Consider the following 17946-nt stretch of genomic DNA (forward strand, 5'->3'; position numbering starts at 1 on the left):
AAGCACCAAGATAAAAATTGAGAGCCAAGTTTGCAAGTTATCAAACTTCATACTGTACCATCTTGTGCTTAAAATGTAGTTACTTTTATATGCAGCAGCAATGGTCAGACATTTATTTATTTATTTTGTAGAAGATTTGGTTATTTTTAGAGACTGGGGAAGGGAGGGAGAAACAGATGGAGAGAAACAGCGATGTAAGAGAAACGTCGATAGGTTGCTTCTCTTATGCAGCCTGACCAGGGACTGAACCCGCAACCGAGGCCGTGTGCCCTGGCCCAGGACTGAACTGGCAGCCTGTGTTTTGCAGGACAGCGCTCAACCAACTGAGCCACACTGGTCAGGACCAGACCTTTATTTTAATACCATGTATCACAGCTTCCCTTTGGAAAGATATGTCTTGTATCTATTATCATATTTAAAAGGGTTTTCTCCCAGCCCGGTGATAACTGACCTCCTTATCCCAAGAGTCTAAAGTAAAAGGAAATGAACTTCCAGCTCTTCTTAGAGCCTCGGAATGGAAGATACTAGGATCTCCTCTCGCCTTATCCAAGGGTATATAGACTGTGTTCTTTAAAGATTTTTATTTATTTATTTTTAGAGAAAAGGGAAGGGAGGGAGAGAAACATCAATTGGTTGCCTCTTGCACACCTTCAGCTGGGCATGTGCCCTAACCAGGAATCAAACTGGCAACCTTTCATAGCCAACCCACTGAGCCATACCAGTCAGGGCTACACTGTGCTCTTTAGAGTGCTTCTCTCCCGTTTTGTATCATAAAAATGTAGTATTTGCTTTTTATGGAACTATTTCTAAAAAATTGGTAGATGCCACTGGAATGGAAAACTTTTGAACTTAATGTGAATCAGAAGACAGAAATTAGCCACTCTGTGTTTTGTGCTCCCCCCCATTTATCATGCACAGTGTCCTCCCCTCCCATACCTAATTCTTTACATATGACATTACATGGATATAAGAAAATACTACCTTCTAGGGTGATAGTGTCACTTGTTTGGTATAAAAATTTTGAAAGCGGTATATTAATATAAGTTTCACAGGGAGGGAAGCAAGGGAAGAGGATGGGTGCCTCTCCCCCACCGCTGTTTGCTCTCAAAGGATGGAATAGTAGGATATATGTCGCTAGAAGTCATCAATGGTAGTAGTTGGTGAAGTCTGGGATCCCCAAAGCTGAATGTTTTGGGTAAAAAAAGGAGTAAGGTGCTAAAAGAGTGTGAAAGTTTACAATGATTTGGAGGAAAAATGGTAGCAACAAAGAAAAGCAAAAGGAGAGAAAAGGGGATAAAAATGGAAATGAGAAGGTATTTAATATTGAAGGCAGGAAAAAGGGAAAGAGAGGCTAGAAGATTGAACGAATGAGGCCAGAAGGAAGAGCAGTGCTTGAATGGGGGGCCTCTACTGTACTGGGAGGCATTAGAGGAGGAAGTCACCCGGAGGCAACCGCGGGCCGAGCGCGCAGCAGGCCCATCCGGGCCTGTGCTGCTCTGGGTACCCTGCTGACATCAGTGCAAGGTCATGACATCACTCCCAAATGGGCATAAATAATTGTTCAAATTGCTTCATTTTAGGCTGCCAAAAGACACGAATCTTTAACAAGCCTGAACTTAGAAAAGAAAGCTCGTCTGAGAGAGGAAGCAGCTATGAAGGCCAAAACAGAGTAGCAGAGGTATCCATGTTGGCCGGAGTTTGAAAATCCAGAAATAATGTTTCCATAACAAGCCTGTATTAAAAAGAATGTGGTATGAGGATCCACTTCGTGAAAGTATGGTTGGTACAAACATACCATTTCCCTGTTTTGCTCTAGAGGTACAAATAAATTTTCTTAAAGAACTGACTTGTCTCATTTCATGGCTTCGATGCAGGTTAAATTCAGTTTTTCAGACTTTTGATAAAATGAAAGAATGAAAAATGAGACAACTTATTTTGACTTTAACTCTCCCTTAAAATCTGGTACCGTATCCCATTTGACTCCCATTACCAGAGTGACTTCTCCGCAGAAGCCAAACTGGCTTCTTTTTCTGCACCTCTCTCTCCTTTGTGTTCATTCTGGAGACATTCTAAGAAAGGCCAGCCGAGTACACTGCCCAAGTGCATTTAGAGAGCTTCTTCTCAGAGCCCTGGCAAGCATTCCAACCACACTTTGCCATTTTGGCGTGTGTTGGCAGGCGGAGGTGTCCCGGCAAGGTGAGGGGAGTGATCTGGCCACAAGTTTCTGAGGACTTTGAAATCCCAGCCGTGTGGTGTTGCCTGGGGCCAGCACGGTCACCTGTTCTGCTCCATGGCTTCGAATTCCCAATTGGTCCTTCTCCTGCTGCCTTTACACTAAATTCAGTTATGAAAATCTATCAAATGCATTTTCTCATTAGTGTTGAAAGATAAGTATTTGTACCTTTGGGATGCCAAGTTGTCTCATATTTAGGTATGGGTGCTGGTTTCTATTTTAAGTATTTCACTTATTTTCTCACAAGTAAAAATGGATGACAAGTCCTCATAGCCACATCAACCTGCTGGGTCTCCTAAGAGGGTTATAACAGATTAAAAAGCAGTATATGCAGCTGTTTGGGAACTTGGTTTAATGAAATACTCAGTAAAATGTAATACACCAATCTACCTATAGCTTTATACTCTATCTGATGTTAACGATGTTTATTTATAAAAAATACAAAAATTGACCATAACTTTTTTAGATACCAAATTCTTTGATTTTTATCACTTGAAAATTATAAAAAAGCATAACTTCTCATACATTTTAGCAGATTAGTTTTTCATGATTATTTTGGAACACTTACATCTTACCTAAACCAATGTTACAAATATGGGTAAATTTTAATATAATTCTTTCAAAAATAAGTAATCTGCCCTAGCTGGTGTGGCTCAGTGGATTAAGCACCAGACTGCGAACTGGGGGAGTCGCTGGTTTGGTTCCCAGTCAGGGCACTTGCCTGGGTTGCAGGCCAGGTCCCCAGTGTGGGGCGTGTGAGAGGCAGCCACACATTAGTGTTTCTCTCCCTCTATTTCTCACTCTCTTCCCTCTCTCTAAAGATAAATAAAATCTTTTTAAAAAATAAGTAAACTTTCTTCATAGAGCAATACCATTATTAACTTCTAAAGTAGCATTTTAAAGTGTTGTATCTTATTTATTATAAAAATGTTTCATTAAACCAAAGCACACAGATGTTACAGTGCAGCAAGAATTTACACAGTCATTTCTCATTTTGTGTCCTTGTATACAGTAACTTACAGTGGCTAGCTCTTTATGGGTTAAATAGAAATTTCTTGGCCAGAGTTAGATAGGCCTGCCCCTATCTAATCCCATTTCTCCCAGTACCCTCTCATACTAACTTCTTAGCAGTCATACTCTACTAATAACTCTAATGTCTTATGTGCCTCAGAACTAGTCAAGCAAATCAGACATAATGAGCACTAGTATAAGACACTATAGAATACAAAAGAAGACAGGTTTGCTCTTGATACTTTCAATTGTTGTACTATTATCTTTTGCTTAATTTCTAGATTTTTTTCCTCATGTCTCTATAGGTACCGGGCAGAAACCATTTTCTCTTTACGTTTTCTAAAAGCCCTATTGGAATAAAGTTAGTATGTGAGGCTCTACTCAGATACTTTTAATTTTAATCAACAAAAATAATAGTATGGAGAATTGATTCCAAAAATTTAGTGAAAGCAGGCAAAGAATGAAGTGTTGGTGGTATAATTTGTTGTTATTTATCAAACATTACTTGAGTCCATGGTATATACAGAAAGTGAGAATACAAAGATGAATAATATGACATACTTATTGACTCCACGGAGCATATAATACACTGGAAACATGGCCCATAAAAACTATTACAATACAATTGGTAAATTATATATTTTAACTTTACTAACAGAAACTATAGAAAGAGCAAGAACACCTAACTCAGCTGTCAGCTGTGGTTGGAGTCAGGCAGGCAGTGATGGCTCCACAGAGTGGTGATGCCCGAACTAAGTCTGAAGCCTGGGTAGGAGCCTGTGGGTCAGACACATAGTGCAAGAGCAGCCTCCCACTCAGGCATTTAGTTTGCTTGAAAATTATGAGAGAGAGTGCTCAGCCTGACAGGGCATCAAGGGGTCCTTTAGTAAAATGACACTTATCATGTTTTAGACTTTCAGAACAAACCCAACCACCTATTTTTCCCAATCTGCTGGCTTGATTCCATGGACCATTTCACATCCCATCATGTAGGCTTATCACTTAAAAGTGTGTGAGTGGCATCTGACATATATCTTCAATCCACCATCATCACAGACTTATTATGCTTTTACTCATCTGGTCTCCCAAACCAAAAACCTTGGAATTATTCCAAACTCCTTTGTTCCCCTCATTTAATTAATCACTCTGTCTTGTGAATCTTCTAAATATTTCTCAAATGTCTATACAACAATCCTCTAGAATAGTTATTGAGAGGAATAGAATGGGCCATGGCTGGTGTGGCTCAGTGGATGGAGCACCAGCCTGTGAACCAAAGGGTCGCAGGTTGATTCCCAGTCAGGGCATGTGCCTGGGTTGCGGGCCAGCTCCCCAGTAGGGGGCGTGCAAGAGGCAACCACACATTGATGTTTCTCTCCCTCGCTTTCTCCTTCCCTTCCCTTCTCTCTAAAAATAAATAAAATCTTTAAAAAAAGAGAGAGGAATAGAATGGAAATCTGTCTAGGGACAGACAAAAGAGATTAATAACAGACTTCAGGATTAAAAGTCAGAAGCCCTAGGTTCTAGACTTGGTTTTCCAACTGTCTTATTTTGTAAATTTAGGTTCTAGGTCTTAAAATCTTAAATAACCCAGGATAAAGTTAAAAAGAAATTCAAAACCATGCCAAAATTAAAAGAAACCATCTTTTTAAGTATCTTTTACCCAATTTGGCTCTACTACTTGCTTTCTAAAGAGTTTAGTAGTTACTCATCCACAGTTTAATTGTTTTGTCATTTCCTAATGCTGCTGACGCAATGATGTTTTCTGTAGGATGACAAGCTGTTGAGATTACAACATCTGTATGACCTTGTAATTTCTGTACAATCTCTTTAGTCTGAAGATTCCAAATGTAAACCAGGTTATCCTCTGAACCAGACACAATCCACTTTCCACCAGTAACGGAAAAATTGGCAAATATGCAGTATTTCTCATTCTTATGACCAGTGTATGTCTTCAGGCATCTACCCCTACTGTAATCCCATAGTTTAAGAGTATTGTCCAAAGTTGCAATGAGAATATATTTACCATTTGGGGAAAATTTAACAAAAGAGACAGGCGGGTTATCATCATCAACAATTGTTTTTAAACACTGACCTGATGCAGCATCCCAGATTCTACAGACACCATCATAGCTACCAGACACCATCAAGGACCCATTACAATTAAAATGAACAGCAGAAACTGGGTCAGAATGAGCAGACAGAGTCTTGAGACACTTTCCCGTTTTCACCTCCCATATTTTCACACTCTCATCAAAAGATCCTGAAATTATGAGATTGGATGGTGGATTGAAATTACAGCAAAACACATAATTACTGTGTCCCTTAAGCGTTTTCAAGCACTTTCCAGATCTCACATCCCAAATCTTTAGAGTTTTATCATCTGAGGCAGAAACCAGACGAGTGGAATCTGATGACCAGTCAACATCTGATATTTCCAGATTGTGACCATAAAGTGTTTTCTCATATTTTCCATCATAGGCTCCCCAAATTATAATTACTTTATCAGCAGAAGAACTTGCTAGCCATTCTCCACTAGGACTAAACTTAACCGATGATACTGCTTCCGTATGTCCCACGAGAGTGCATCTGAGAGCATAGTTCGGGTTTTCAGACTCTTGTTTGCTGGGATTGGCTGATGAGGTGAGGGCCGACTCTGCTGTGATGTCTGACTCCTTCGTTGCCATGGCTCTGAAGCTCCAAGTCAGTAGGTTGGCTAGGCGTCAGGCCCTGAACCAGGCAGCCCGGTATTTTGGCTTTCTGCCCAGCAAAATGAAGATTAAAGCATCAGACTGAAAAACAAACGGTCTTTAATGATTATAATTTCTGGATCGTCTTTTAACTACGATATACACTGATTCAGCAGCATGGGTTGGACCACCAGTTTTTCCTCACTTCCCCCTGGAAACAAATACTTGAAAAATATTATTAAAAAGGCCTCATGCGTTGTCGGCAAGTAAGGTATTAATGTTGGGTATTTTGCGACTGTATAGAGCCGTCTAAAGCGGCGGGGCGGGGCTGAGCTCTACAGAAACTATTTCTCACCGCCCCTCCCCCCAACTCGGGACATCTTTGAGAACACTGAGCAACCCTACCAGTCTGGCAGACTTAGGGTACTTGAGCATGAATGCATCACCTCTTTAAACAGAAAATTTCATAAGCTAAGAGGAAACCTGCGTAGACGCCGCTACTCGAGGCTCGGACCTGACTGACAGCTGCATCCCGCAGACACAAACGGATCGCCGGGCCGCGTAAATCTAAAACACGGGCTTGACGGCCAGCGCATGCGCAGAGGGAGCACTCCCTCCCAACCTTCTTCCGAGTTGAGGTGACCAATGGGAGAGGCCTTCGAGCGCTTGCATGAATGGAGAAGCCAAGGTTTCCTTCCGGTCTTCCTCGCCCCGGCCTCCCGCAACGCCTTCCACAAGCAGATAAGCACTGCTTGCTTAGCCGAGTGGCTGGGTCGGCTGGACTGTCCCAGATCTGACTGGCTAGCGAGGAAAGCAGTGAATGAATGTATGTAAAAAGTTTTTTTTTCTTTTTGCAAACCGTGTTACAAGAAAGGACTGCATACCTTAGCCGCAGAGTTAAGCCCACATTTGGGACGTGAACCGCCCAGACAGTGTGCATTTCGGAAATGTATCTAAGCCCACTTAGGCGCTATTGACTACGTGTCAGCTCCAGCTTTCCCTAAACGTTTAGGGAAGGGTAAAGTAGTTGTGTTAGGGGCGTTTAAAGGCCAGTGGTTAGAGAGCGTGACACGGTGGTAATCCAGGGGGAGAACGAGCAAACGTTGTTTTAACACTTCCTTATGCTTTGAGCCTCCAAAGAAGATTAAGAAAAGTTCAGATTTGCGTAAGTGCTTAAGTCAGGAAAGGACGAAGTAGTAGGTGGAATGGGGTAAGAAATGTGTGAGGTTACTCGTAATTAGGCTTTAGAGACCTTATGCTAGTTTTAAGAAATGAGTAATGGCCGTGAATGTATTATGTAAACCATACGTGCTTTTCAGTTGTAAGTTACTCTCTTTATACAAAAATAGGTTTACCAAAAACCTGGTAGTGTCTCCATCTTCCAATAAAGAGTGCCCGAGAGAATCAGTGTTGTTTTGAAAGGTTTTCCTAGTAGCAGAGTTGAAGGCAAAAGGCAAATATCCCTCCTGTTTTCTGTCAAGAACTGAAACATTCAGAACAATGGGTTTCCTATCATATTAAGGATAATTGAAAGCGTTGCCCTTTATAAGGCACAACAGCACAATTGGGTCACATATAATACTTTAAGACCCTACTACTTTAGTTTGGAATTTAGACAGGAATCGCACAAATGTTTTAGTCTTAGCTAATGCAAGTTAATGAGATAAACACAATGAGGAGGTTCTGGGAATGAGAAGAGCATCTTTAAAATGGTTTGGAGCTTCCATTTATATGCCTGATGACACTTCTCAGTCCTCGTGGACCACCCCTCTGTAACTTTTCCACTCTAATGTATCCTAAAGTTCAGTTCTGATTAAACTCTGCCTCCTCCCAATTAGCCTCGATTACTGTGATTTTTACTGGGAAGCTTAGACACACTCTAAATTCTGCATCAATTGAAATTATTTCCATTATAATTAATTCATTAGAAGTAAATTTAAAAGCACTTCAGACAACAAAGTGTAGGCTTTGTTTCAAAGAACTTAACTAAATCGGTATTTTTCCAATAATTGTTCTAGGGGAGTAAATAAGGAGAAAATTAGGCAAGGTAAACACAGGACATGAGGGCTTCGATTGGGGTGTTGGTGCTGGAGTCCTTAGCCCACTGGAACTATCTCAAGCATGATGAAAAGGGGTACACAAGCATGTGTTGATAGGAATATCCAGAAAAATAACTTATTTTCCCAGAATTTGACTGAAAAAACTTTCCAGTATTAAAATTCATTTTTAAAGTGTATTTTATTGATTGTGCTATTACAGTTGTCCCATTTTTTTCTCCCCTTTATTTTCCTCTGCCCTGCACCCCCCAACACCAGCATCCCCCCACCCCTTAGATCATGTCCATTGGCTGTACATGTATGTTCCTTGGCTTCTCCATTTCCTACACTATTCTTAACCTCCCCCTGTCTATTTTGTGCCTACCATTTATGCTTCTTATTCCCTGTACATTCCCCCCCCCCCACTGATAACCCTCCCTGTGATCTCTATGTGCTTCTGTTCCTAGTTGTTTGCTTAGTTTTTGTTATTGTTTATTTTAGGTTCAATTGTTGATAGTTGTGAGTTCGTTGTCATTTTACTGTTCATAGTTCGATCTTCCTTTTTTCTAAGGTAAAGTCCCATTAACATTTCATATAATAAGGGCTTGGTGATGATGAACTCCTTGAACTTGACCTTATCTGGGAAGCACTTTATCTGCACTTCCATTCTAAAGGATAGCTTTGCTGGAGATAAGAGTAATCTTGGATGTAGGTCTTTGCCTTTCACAACTTTGAAACTTCTTTCCAGCCCCTTCTTGCCTGTAAGATTTCTTTTGAGAAATCAGCTGACAGTCTTATGGGCACTCCTTTGTAGGTAACTGTCTCCTTTCTCTTGCTGCTTTAAGATTCTCTCCTTATCTTTAATCTTAATGTACTTATGATGTGCCTTGGCGTGTGCTTCCTTGGGTCCAACTTCTTTGGGACTCTCCAAGCTTCCTGGACTTCTTAGAAGTCTCTTTCCTTTGCCAGATTGGGAAAGTTCTCCATTATTTTTTCAAGTAAGTTTTTAATTTCTTGCTCTTTCTCTTCTTCTGGCACCCCTATGATTCGGATGTTGTAATGTTTAAAGATGTCCCGGAGGTTCCTAAGCCTCTCATGTTTTTGAATTCTCATTCCTTCATTCTGTTCTGGTTGAATGTTTATATCTTCCTTCTGCTCCAATTCATTGAGTCCCAGTTTCCTTCCCTTCACTGTTGGTTCCCTGTTTTTATTTCACTTTTCCTTCTATTTTGCAGCCATGTGTTTTGAACTCTGCATCAGATAGGTTGGCTGTCTCTTCATCACTTAGTTGTTTTTGGAGTTTTGATCTGTTCTTCTGGGCCACACTTCTTTGTCTTGGCACACCTGTTACGTTGTAAGTGGTGGAGCCTTAGGTATTCACCAGGGTTGGGCAACCCATGTCACTGTTGTAGTGCTGTATGTGGCAGACGTGTCAGAGAGGGAACAATGCCATTTGTCCAGCTCTCTGCCAGCTTTCAGTCACTTCTGCTACCCACAAGCAAACTGGGCCTTTCTGGTGCTGACTCCCAGGTGGGTGGTTTTGTGTACATTCTAGGACTCTGTGGGTCTCTCCAAGGAACTCTCCTGTGAGGATGGGAATTTCTCCTGCTGCCACAACCCCTCAGGTTTTTTTTAGTCATAAGTTTTGAGGCTTTATTTCCCAGCCCTGGAACCCTAGGTTGCACGGTGTCTCCCTCCCCAGTTGTTCTTCCCGGTTTATGCACCCGCAAATGTGGGATCTCCCAGTCCACCAGCTGCCGCCTTACCATGTGCCCTCTCCTCCCCAGCTACCCGTCTCCACCCCTTTTAGATCTCAATGATGTTTCCTCTATAACTCCTTGGTTGTCAGACTTCCATACAGTTCTATTCTCCAGCAGTTCTGGTGGTGTTTTGTTTTTAAATTGGTTGTCCTTTCGGTTGTGCAAGGAGGCAATGTGTATCTCCCTACGCCTCCATCTTGGCTTGACTGCTTAGTTTTTGTTTTCTCAGGTTCATTTGTTGATAGTTGCGAGTTTATTGTCATTTTCAAGTTCAGTTTTCATCTTTTTCATTCTCTTTTAACATTTCAAATCGGGAATTTTTTGTTTACAAATAGCATCAAGAATTCATGCAAAGAAAATTAAAGTTGTGACTATAATTAAACCATTATTCATTAGTGATGTTCTAATACTAGTATATAGTCCTAATATTTTAGTCCTTGTGAATTAGGACTGAGAATTTCTACTTCCTTGGTGGCAGGGAGCATCAGCAAGAGTGGAGGGTGTAGTAACAAGGAATACTGGTATAGGTAAAAGGAACAGGAACCATAATTATATATTTGCATTTCGGGCTCTGAAGCAAAGTTCCTTACATGGCCCTGTTTTAAAACAATTTCTATTTTTGCTGCTGTTAATCATAACCAAATAGGTGATTTGGAAGTTTCCCTCTCTGTAGAAATCAACTAATTTTTTTTTACATGTCCCATAAAAGTTTTAAAACTGAAAGTGTAATCTGTGATTGAAAGGTTTATTCTCCTAGCCCCGTAGTGAAATTTGTGAATATTCTAAATAGATGCTTCACCACAAGAGGGTCATTTTTTCTTCAGTTGAAAAGGTCTGTTTAATGTCTGTCAGACCTAACCATGGCCTGGGAGTGATTTTTACATCGAAGGGCTTTCTTGAACTGACTTGTTTCATGGTAACTCTGATGACCAAATCCAGTCCTCAAAAATCAAATTTAATACAACTGTGTACATACCCTATTGCCTAAGACCACAAGCAATTTAAACATGAAAATAAACCTGGGCTAAATATGGGGTGGCCAAATAACTAAACTCAGGCTTTCTTAAAGTGAAAGGCACTAATATAATTAACAGGCATTAATTGATCTAAAAATCAAGACTGCCCCCAGCACACCAGTACAGCCACTGCTGACTTCTCAAGACTCCCCTCATAATCACAACTTAATCTTGGAAGGTTCTACACTCTTATATAGTACTTAACACCCCAGCCTGCAGAGATCTCTCCCAAACCTGGTACTGTTCTCTTCCCACTACTGTGGTCTCCTGGGTTTCTATTTTCTCCTTCCCCATCACTCTAAGTAATACTGGGCCCAAGTGGTTTAGGTAAGGAAGTGATCGATATTACGGACACCAGCTGGACTCCACTGGCTTCCTTGGGTTAAGTACCGTAGGTATAGAAAAAGAAATTTAATGAGTAGTTTTATTCTTTGCAAAAACACTCAAAAATCACAGAAATGACCATTTATTTTTTTTTCTAAAACAGTAAGAATTTTTCAAAATGCCACGTGAAATAGGGGCAATCATCATCTAAGCTGGCTACAATAAACCTGCAAACCCAGTAATTGTGTAGAGTGTGGTCTGCAGGAACTCAGGCTCAGAATGTTTTTACGATTTTGTTTTCAGGAAAGAAAAAAAAAACCCTGGTCAGTGGAATCTCTCAAAAATGGTGGTGAAGCAATCATGGAATGAAGAAATATACTGCCTTTCTCCTTCTACTGATCTACCACTTAAATTGGAGGAATGGATAAAGAAAATGTTTCCATGCAATAATACATATATGTAAAAATAAAGAATCCTTAATAACCTAAGGCAACCATCAACTTCCACATCAGTTGGATATAACTGGCCAAAAAGTTTTTAATTCTAGAATATGCTGGAAAGGACTGGTGAGCTATTTTTAGTATAAGACACATATGTCTTAGCTATCCTGTAAAATATACTTTTCTCAGAAGACATAGGTGTTTTGTTTTTTTTTAATGTAATAAACTTCTGCTATGATTGTTTGGTTCTGTAAACTTCAGGTCAAATTATGTCTCGAATTACTACTACATATAAAACACATTTTAAGACAATAGCTTTAAGAGTTATTAACTCTGATTTCAAACAGCATAAAGGAATTCCTTTGAACTTTTTCACTGTACCCTTTACTAATATCACATAGATGCATGTTCCTTCAGTCATTTAGTATTTATTGAAGGTCTACTAGGTCCAAGGCACTCACCCATGGCCTGACAAACCGCAGCTGGGTACAAAGAATTAGAGCCATTCGAAACCAAAGTGTAAGAACACTTTGAAAAAGGACACAGAGTGGTCAAAATGACGAGGTACGCAGAACATACTCAACAACATACATTAAAAGGTGACCTTGACACTCCTTGGGACAATACTGCTTTAGGAGATTGTTAAATTCGCACCCGTGGATGGCACTGCTTTCTAAGGCAAAATTCACTCCAAAGCCTTTCATTCAGTGTCAATACCTTCCACGCTTCTTTGAATGGAAACATGCTTTTGAGTATAGCCATTATTCTACTAAATTCAAAATCGTTTGCATATTTTTAAAAATTTGTTATCTGTTGGATCATATACAATTTTAGCACCATAGAAGGGGAAAGATGTTTGGGCCGAGGATCTACACACCAGAATATGTGGCCTGAAAGCAATGTATACCTGATTTAGCTACTTTAAGGGAGCTGCTGATGGGGAAGACTCAGAAAGAATGGTCCAACAAAACGAAACGCTGGCCTCGCTGTGGCTGCCGTGACTAGTTCTGGGAGTGCCTGGCACAGACCACCACCGCGACGGTGACTTTCTCTGACATAAAACCTGCAGGACTCTTCCCCATCTTTGGACAGACAGTATCTAATGGTTGTGAGCTCAGGCAAAGTCAGTTTTCCCAAGTCTTAATTTTGTCATCTATAACAAAGTAACAATTATCCACCTCAAAGAGCAGTTAGAATAAGTGAAAATAAGTGAAAGCCCTTAGCCAAACACTTGGAACACAACAGAGGCTCAAATAAAGACGCCTTATCTTTATTTGACCTTTAAGAGAACACACTGAAACTTGTCTCCCCTTAGTTGAAAACAGGATGGAACGTCACTACCCTTGATACCTTCTTCTTCCCCCAAACTTCCAGGTACGTTTACGCCCAGTAACAATTTGATGTTTTTAAAATTAGCATTTTTGTTTCATTTTATTTCACATTATAGATATACATTATATATCACTTTCGATAGGAAAAGGTGGCCCCAAATATCTCCTACCTGGTAGATATTTACTCTACTTACTTCACAATAGAATAAAATGGCTTTATTAATTTCAGATGGCAAAAAAATTCAGATTTGAGACTGCCAGGTGCAGGCACACCTATCTCTGCAAATGAGCAAATTTTGGAATGTAGGAGGTAGTATGTAGCTTATAAATAGGAAAAACAATGCCCCTGTCTAGAAGTGGATTCCTTTTCTTCACTGAGTATCATCTTAGATACCACAATTTTCTAATACACATAGAAGGTGGGGCAAAAGTAGGTTTACAGTCATTCATATGGAAAACCATACAATACACAATAAACTGTTTTGTTCACTCACAACTTTAAATCTACTTTTGCCTCCTGCTGTGAGAAAAGCCCCAAGCCCTACAACAGCTATGACCTACCTACCAATATAAAAATGTTCACAAAACTCATCAGCAAGAAAGAAAAATCCTTCAACCCAAGGTAAACCCTTTCATAATGCACCCCCAGATTGTGGAATTAAATAACTAAACTTTATTTAGCACTAGGGAAGTAGATTTCGAAGTTGCCTGTGAATAGCCATGTACTGATACAACAGAGGATTTAGATGACAAAATTCAATTTATAAAATATACTAATTTTTTAAGGCAAAATCAGCAACAATCTGGAATAACTCAAGATTTATTACTGGATAATTATCAATGTTTATATCTGTAACAATAATGATGAAAACAACCCAGAGCCCATTCCGTTTTATCTGGCAGAGAGAAGAAACAAACCTAGGGCACTATAGTTTTCAAAAGCAGTACATCTGTCAAAGGTAGTTTTAAAGAGTCCTAATTACTTAGTGACAAGAACATGAATTAATGTGTTCCATGGAAAACTGTCTCCTAAGTCTCACCATTCTTCACATCTATCATTTTTACCTTTCCCAGTATTTCCCAGTCTAATCGTATTTACCGCCTGTTCCTTCAGATACAAGGTGCCATTACTCCCAAATCCTCTCAATGCTTTTTTTCCCTACCCAAGTTCTCATTGAAAAGAATATACACTGAAATGTTGAGAATAAGAAGGAGGGGCTATCAAGTCACTTTTCCACTCATCAGCATATAAATTATAGGTGTTTTCCTGTGTTGAAGTTAACATGCTTTTGTAATGAGTAATATCTTAGTGATAGGGTATAATCAATAAATTGAAATTAACAGAATCTGCCAGGCACAGAACTAGAAACAGGATTTACAGTTACCTCCTGAAACATCATTTCTATTACCAAAAAAGGTTGCTTTCTCAGTTCCAACTGTTATATGCTGGGATCTAACATTTAGTCAATTTCAATTTTTATATTTAAAAAACACTATTTTATTCTAAAAGAATTTTAGCTCATCACCCAGGAACTTCTAAGACGGAACTTCTAAGACAGGAGCCAAGATAAATTCCTGTTTTAAACAGAAAATAGACCACATTAGTTGAGTGGACTTTGTTTTAATTCATTCATTAAGACACCTGCAATTGCTAGCAAAAATTTCCAACATATGCTATTCTAATGTGGAGGAACAACTCTGTGTGCTTTATATTTTTTCCATTCAAATTGGTTTATCAACATGAACTGAAAAAATTTTAAATTATCCAAAAGAAGGTACATAATTTAAAACATTCTAGAGAAATGACGTTACCAGTAATTTACAATTTTAAAAAACTCAGCCACAAAAAAAGTCAAAGCTAAAAACAAGATTTTTACTATGAATCAGTGCTTCTATTACCCTTCTGGAAGAAGTTATAGTTTAATGTGATGTAAAGGCAACATTGAAAGTTTTTCTTTAAATTAACCACCTAACTTGTCCCTAAAATTACGAAGAATGAAAGTCTTTTACAGGTCAAGTGCAGTCAACTAAAATGTTCTTTCAGCACAAAGCAACACTAGAGAAAAAGTAACAGTTACGCATGAGAGTTGACTAGTTTGCAGTGGCTGCTCCACCAACGACAGACATCAGACGGTATCCATCCAGAGCAGACACAACTACAGGTTAGATGTGAAGACTGCGTCACAGGCTTGGCTGAAATGTCCTTTATCTTTTTACTTTAAATGAAGTGGATTTTTTAAAAGTTTAAATTAGGTCACATAAGTTGACTTCTTAATTGACAACATGTTGAGGTATGATAGCTCTGAATATCCCTAACATTCAGTGCGATTTACCAGAGACGTAGAATAGCTTGTCAAGGGAACTCCCAAAGAGCTAAACTTTGGGGTTATAATGAATTCTAGGAGAGGACAAGATTAAAGAGGATTAAAAGGGTATTCTCTATAACAGAAGTGAGCAACTCTTCCTTCAGAATTCATGTTGAATAGCACATCAACAAATATAAATCTTCTCCTATAGTGTGTCCCAATATTGAATCAAGATGACCAACTAGCACCAAGAAGTCGTATGTTCAGCTGCAGTTCTCTTGGCAATTATGCTTATTTTTTTGTTCCAGTCCAAGCACAAATGTAGATCACTGAAGACAGTACTGGAAGTGCCATTTGCAGGTACAGAGTGCAGTCGTCATTGAATGAGCCAGAAGGTAGAAACTGTTTTTATTTCATGACAAGGGGGAGGGCAACTTCACTGGGCAGTACTAACTAGTAGGAGATAAAATGACATGATTAGGGAAAAATAAAGTTGTAAGAAAAAAAATCACTGCCCTTATTTGGGTTAAATAGGTCATACTGAGAAGATGGTTATTTGTTTAAGGTAAGGATGCTACATTAGAGGGATCATATCTGCAGCACGAATACATTAGAATCATGCTGAACCCAACTAAAAAAAAATTTCCTAAGTAACCTTTGAAAGTATGTGTTATCTGCCAGTCACAGAGGGGGAAGCACCTAAGGGAACTCCAATTTAATGAGGACCTAATCAGGGCCACAAAGCCTGAAACATTTGTTTAAATGCAGAAACAGCCTCTAGTCACACTAGTTAAGTTTGGGGACATTGGTGGGGGAGGGGGGTTATTTTTTACTTTCTTATTGAATTACAGAATATGTTTTAGATTACTAAAGATTCTAGGTCAATCTCCAACCAGTATTAGAATCGAACCACTTCCAAACCCTAAGACACGTAAGACCAAAGAGAAGCAATAGCCACACAAATTACTATGTGCCCCTCTCTCTTCTGCTCTAAGGAAATCTTCAAACCAGTATCACATTTGAGAATCAAGTGTTAATGCTTCAGCATTCCTGGCAACTAGAAAGCACATTCACTGAAGGCTGAAGGTGAGAGAGCAGATGGTTTAACTTTAACATCTGTGAAGAACGGCGCCAATGGAGGAAAGGAAATCATCCAATCTCAGTAAGTATTAATGCAAATTTGGCTAGAGAAAGCCACCAGGTAATCCAAGGGTTCACTGCGGAAGAACTCATGAAAAGTACTCTGATGCGTACACAGTAGGTCTAAACATCTCCCTTGTTTGCAAGTAGTTGTGTGAAATTCGAGATAAAGTTTTAGTCTCATCTTTTTAATGTCAGTATTTTTTCCCACTTAAAAGAGAATGAGGAAGAGCCCTCTTTTTCCCCAACAACAAAAAAAAGAGAGCCACATTAACATGTGCATATTCTCATGACTCTTATAATAATATTTAAGTGCGGATCTCCAAAGCCTAGGGATTTTTCCTTAAGAGAGTGGGCCGTTCTGGTTACCCTTTTCTTAAAAGGGTATTCCACCACAGAGAGCCAGAGGTTTTCCAGATGTGTGTAAGAGAGCAGGTGCGCAAGACAAGCAGATGAGCGCAAACAGTATTATGGAAAACATTTGAGAAGTTAGCTCCATGAGGACTGTGGGCTCCACAAGAGGACTTGACTGGGTAGCCTGGTCTGACACAGGAACATAAAACCAGTGTATTGCTTCAAAGCTGGAACCCTTCCATAGGGGCCTCACACTGCTGGAAGATGTACTGCTGCTGGCTAAGGTCAACCTGGGGAGCAATGCTGCTGTCCTCGTCCTCGGTACCGAAGTAATGCTCAATGAGATCAAAGGCCTTCTGGTAGATCTCTTGGTTTTCATGGCTCTGTAAGAACTCAATTTTATCCAGACCTAGAAGAAAGAATAATAGAAAATCTACTGTTTATCTACAGGAAATTCCAATGCAGCAATGTTTTGCCATATGTCTGCTTCCTTGAGGTAAAGAAGATTCTCTTCTCTATTTATATCTTGTATGTATTTTGTAATAGCATAGACAGTATTGCTTGGAATTATATCTGAGTGCTAGTATTACAAACTGACATCTTAAACCTATATGCAAGCAAAAGCTAGTCCCCAAAAGCAGCAATCAGTCACAGTCACCATATCATCCAGTGCCTAAGGCCAGTAGCAGCAGAGTCCCTACTGGACTGTACCTATGGCCTAATTAATCCTTGGTTCTAATTCTATCTACCTAGGCTCTGACCTATCTAGTATCATTTCAACAAATGTGTAATATCTGTAAATCAGTCAGAATGAGTTTCTACTGCTTAAACTTACAAGTCCAACTAGAACAATTTGCCAACACTTTCCCTGTATTAAATTCAAGCCCTTCTGAACTAGCCTTTGTTTTATTTGCAGGCATGAGCAGTGGAACAGCGACAGCAATACCAGAAATATTAACACTGCTCAAAGGGGAAAAAATACATATTCATATACAAGGGAGGACCCAAAAATGAAATTTATAAAAAAAGTATTTATTCTTGCATGTTTAAACTTCAGTCACCTTCAAAGTACTCTCCATTTGATGCAATACACCTAGAGACATTTTTTCCACTGCTCAAAACAGTTTTTGAACTCGTTGATTTTGATGCCTTTTAGTGCTTCTGCTGTTTTTGTTTCACCTCTGCCACATCAGCAAAATGTTTCCCTTTGAGTTTTTTCATCCAGGGTAACAAAAAAAAAAGTCACTCGGGGGGAGACTGGGTGAATAGGGAGGGTGGGGCATGGGGGGTCATGCCATTCTGGTTAAA

The 17946-nt window shown here is 39.5% G+C and overlaps 3 protein-coding genes and 1 long non-coding RNA gene across 8 annotated transcripts in view; 2 read left to right on the forward strand and 2 right to left on the reverse strand.

Annotated features, from left to right (window-relative positions):
* Window positions 1–1843, forward strand: part of FAM162A (family with sequence similarity 162 member A) — a 34952-nt gene extending 33109 nt beyond the window's left edge. For both annotated transcript variants that reach the window (XM_045186011.2, XM_024578117.3), the window contains one exon: window positions 1581–1843. In XM_045186011.2, coding sequence (XP_045041946.1) covers window positions 1581–1673 — 93 coding nt within the window. In that variant the 3' untranslated portion in view covers window positions 1674–1843. The remainder of the gene's footprint in view (window positions 1–1580) is intronic.
* Window positions 1844–3218: 1375 nt separating this feature from the next.
* Window positions 3219–6538, reverse strand: WDR5B (WD repeat domain 5B). 4 transcript variants are annotated; one of them, XM_045186016.2, is made up of 2 exons: window positions 6415–6538; window positions 3219–6001 (listed from the first exon to the last, which is right to left on the reverse strand). In XM_045186016.2, the coding sequence occupies exon 2, from the start codon at window positions 5926–5928 to the stop codon at window positions 4939–4941; it is 990 nt and encodes a 329-aa protein (XP_045041951.2). In that variant the 5' UTR covers window positions 5929–6001; window positions 6415–6538; the 3' UTR covers window positions 3219–4938. The 4 variants fall into 4 exon arrangements, with proteins under 4 accessions (XP_045041951.2, XP_045041948.2, XP_024433913.2 ...); XM_045186013.2 differs by having other exon boundaries at window positions 3219–6033; window positions 6378–6538; XM_024578145.3 differs by having other exon boundaries at window positions 3219–6033; window positions 6415–6537.
* Window positions 6539–6625: 87 nt separating this feature from the next.
* Window positions 6626–15540, forward strand: LOC123478454 (uncharacterized). Its single transcript, XR_006653656.2, has 3 exons — window positions 6626–6757; window positions 11371–11633; window positions 15453–15540. It is a non-coding gene; the product is annotated as an uncharacterized lncRNA (long non-coding RNA).
* The window catches only part of KPNA1 (karyopherin subunit alpha 1), a 70421-nt gene continuing 64394 nt past the window's right edge, over window positions 11920–17946 (reverse strand). Inside the window, exon 14 of the mRNA XM_024578223.3 lies at window positions 11920–17047. Within this exon, the coding sequence (XP_024433991.1) occupies window positions 16860–17047 (188 nt within the window). The 3' untranslated portion in view covers window positions 11920–16859. The remainder of the gene's footprint in view (window positions 17048–17946) is intronic.

This window comes from Desmodus rotundus, chromosome 2 (assembly GCF_022682495.2).
Source record: "Desmodus rotundus isolate HL8 chromosome 2, HLdesRot8A.1, whole genome shotgun sequence".
NCBI lineage: Eukaryota > Metazoa > Chordata > Mammalia > Chiroptera > Phyllostomidae > Desmodus > Desmodus rotundus.

Bases quoted from the DNA above. Each gene is read 5' to 3' on its own strand.
- WDR5B (XM_045186016.2), bottom strand. From the start codon at position 5,928: ATGGCAACGAAGGAGTCAGACATCACAGCAGAGTCGGCCCTCACCTCA.